The sequence below is a fragment of the Glycine max genome, chromosome 19 (genome assembly GCF_000004515.6).
Source record: "Glycine max cultivar Williams 82 chromosome 19, Glycine_max_v4.0, whole genome shotgun sequence".
NCBI classification, from domain to species: Eukaryota; Viridiplantae; Streptophyta; class Magnoliopsida; order Fabales; family Fabaceae; genus Glycine; species Glycine max.
Genome location: NC_038255.2, coordinates 3,119,418 through 3,122,068, shown reverse-complemented (window position 1 = coordinate 3,122,068; position 2,651 = coordinate 3,119,418). Strand labels below are relative to the sequence as shown.

The 2,651-nt window shown below is 34.5% G+C and overlaps 1 protein-coding gene across 1 annotated transcript; it reads left to right on the top strand.

Moving 5' to 3' along the window:
* The first annotated feature begins 621 nt into the window (after positions 1 to 621).
* On the top strand, positions 622 to 2,515 carry LOC100792149 (mogroside IE synthase). Its single transcript, XM_003554547.5, has 2 exons — positions 622 to 1,345; positions 1,635 to 2,515. The coding sequence occupies exons 1-2, from the start codon at positions 698 to 700 to the stop codon at positions 2,349 to 2,351; spliced, it is 1,365 nt and encodes a 454-aa protein (XP_003554595.1). The 5' UTR covers positions 622 to 697; the 3' UTR covers positions 2,352 to 2,515.
* The last annotated feature ends 136 nt before the right edge of the window (positions 2,516 to 2,651 follow it).

Below are 2,651 nucleotides of genomic sequence, written 5' to 3'. Positions count from 1 at the left end.
TCTCGGCTAACTCTATTGGATTTGAAGCTTGATACTAGTCATTTTCTCTTGTAAAATAGAGAAATTATTAGTTGATCCCAGATCGCAACTCTAGTTCATGATTTCAACTAATTTCTATATGATATGTGATTAATTATTTTCTTTTATATTAAAAAACTTAAATAAGTACCACTGATAGGTTAGGCATAGAGCGAAGACTTTTAGTAATATAGAAAAATAGAGACATAGATATTATAGAAAGATTCTATATAGATAACTATAAGTGTAATAGTAAAGTATGCGCTACTGAGTGATTGGTCATTGGACATACAGCCCTGGCTTTTTTTCTTTATTTTTAATTTAAGCTAGTTACGAGTTAGAAGATTCAATATCGTACTATGATTTCACTATACGACATTATTGTGTGGACCATCCAATAATAGCATCCAGACATAATAAATCAAACCATAGATTTGACATATGAAATTAATTAGGCTATACCCATTGGTTGGCGCGGAAACCAAAGCAAGAATAGTCTACTGTATTATTGAATTTGGCTTTTTATTAATGGATTTGACAAATGAAATTAATTAGGCAATATCCATTGGTTGGCGCGGAAGCCAAAGCAAGAATAGTCTACTCTATTATTGAATTTAGCTTTTTATTAATTTTATATTGTATAAACTTAACCCTCCCATCTCCATGACACAGAGAAATAATGGAGAAGAAAAGCATAACAAGCAGAGCACATTGTTTAGTGCTAGCATTTCCAGGTCAAGGCCATATCAATCCCATGCTTCAATTCTCCAAGCTATTGGAGCGTCAAGGGGTGAGAATAACACTTGTTACTACTCGTTTCTATTCCAAGAATTTGCAAAACGTGCCTCCTTCCATTGCTCTTGAAACCATTTCTGATGGGTTTGATGAAGTTGGGCCCCAAGAGGCTGGGAGCCCCAAGGCCTATATAGATCGCTTGTGCCAAGTTGGATCAGAAACCTTTCATGAGCTTCTTGAGAAACTTGGCAAATCAAGAAACCATGTTGATTGTGTTATTTATGATTCATTCTTCCCTTGGGCACTAGATGTTACCAAGAGATTTGGGATACTTGGAGCTTCTTATCTCACTCAAAATATGACCGTCAATAATATATACTATCATGTTCACTTGGGAACGTTGCAAGCTCCACTCAAAGAGCATGAGATTTCCCTTCCCAAGTTGCCTAAACTTCAACACGAGGACATGCCTTCTTTTTTCTTCACATATGAAGAAGATCCATCTATGCTTGATTTTTTTGTGGTTCAGTTCTCCAATATCGACAAAGCTGATTGGATCCTATGCAATACATACTATGAGCTGGACAAAGAGGTAATTACTTAAGAAGATACTAATTAAAATTACTTACATTCTATATATGAATGCATTTAAATAAAATGCATTTTTTTTTGTGTGAAAAATTGTTACATGCATCACATACATACTATTTCGTTTATCTTTGTAAGATTAAATTAATCACTTGGTCAACAGTGGTCTTTATTTTAAGTTTTAGTTCAAGAGGATTTTCATCAAAATGAGAACAATGATAAGAACCAAGTGAGTGGTTTAGCCTAACTTTAATTTTAGCATATAATGCTTTCTGACTCCAAGTTATTTTTAGATTGTAGATTGGATCATGGAGATTTGGCCAAAATTTAGGTCCATAGGACCAAACATACCATCTTTATTCTTAGATAAGCGATATGAAAATGACCAAGATTATGGGGTCACAGAATTCAAGAGGGATGAATGCATCGAATGGCTAGATGATAAGCCAAAAGGGTCTGTTGTTTATGTATCGTTCGGGAGTATAGCTACCTTTGGTGACGAGCAAATGGAAGAGCTAGCTTGTTGTTTGAAAGAGTCCTTGGGCTACTTTTTGTGGGTGGTTAGAGCCTCTGAAGAGACTAAACTTCCTAAAGGTTTTGAGAAAAAAACAAAGAAAGGCTTGGTAGTGACATGGTGCTCCCAACTAAAAGTTCTTGCTCATGAGGCTATAGGATGCTTTGTGACACATTGTGGTTGGAATTCCACTTTAGAAACTTTATGCTTAGGAGTCCCGATAATTGCAATACCATTTTGGTCAGATCAAAGCACAAATGCAAAGCTTATGGCGGATGTTTGGAAGATCGGAATTAGAGCTCCTATTGACGACAACAAGGTTGTGCGTCGAGAAGCACTAAAGCACTGCATAAGGGAAATAATGGAGAATGAAAAAGGCAAAGAGATGAAAAGTAATGCCATTCGATGGAAGACCTTGGCTGTAAAAGCTGTTAGTGATGATGGTAGTTCTCATAAAAATATTCTAGAATTTACAAATAACTTGTTTCATCCATAAGCTTCATGCATGCTAAAATTACCAATTACTCGCATAAAGACAATTCCTATTTTATATTTTCACGAATCCCTGTGGTCAATTGTATTAAGAATGTCCTTTCTAATGAAATCCATGTACAACAGATTTTAAATGCATTATGCCTTGCATATGGCCTTCTTTGAGTATATAAATACATTATTCATGTATATGTATATTTTTTCCTTAAATGTTGATGACATTAATTTATAACATATATTCTCAATTTACATTACTACAAAATATACATTCAACATCATCAATTTAACATCAGCTACAAGAAAA

Excerpts from the sequence above, each read along its gene's own strand:
- LOC100792149 (XM_003554547.5), top strand. The coding sequence starts at position 698 with ATGGAGAAGAAAAGCATAACAAGCAGAGCACATTGTTTAGTGCTAGCA. Across the intron at positions 1,346-1,634 it reads ACTATGAGCTGGACAAAGAG|ATTGTAGATTGGATCATGGA; the intron begins GTAATTACTTAA and ends AGTTATTTTTAG.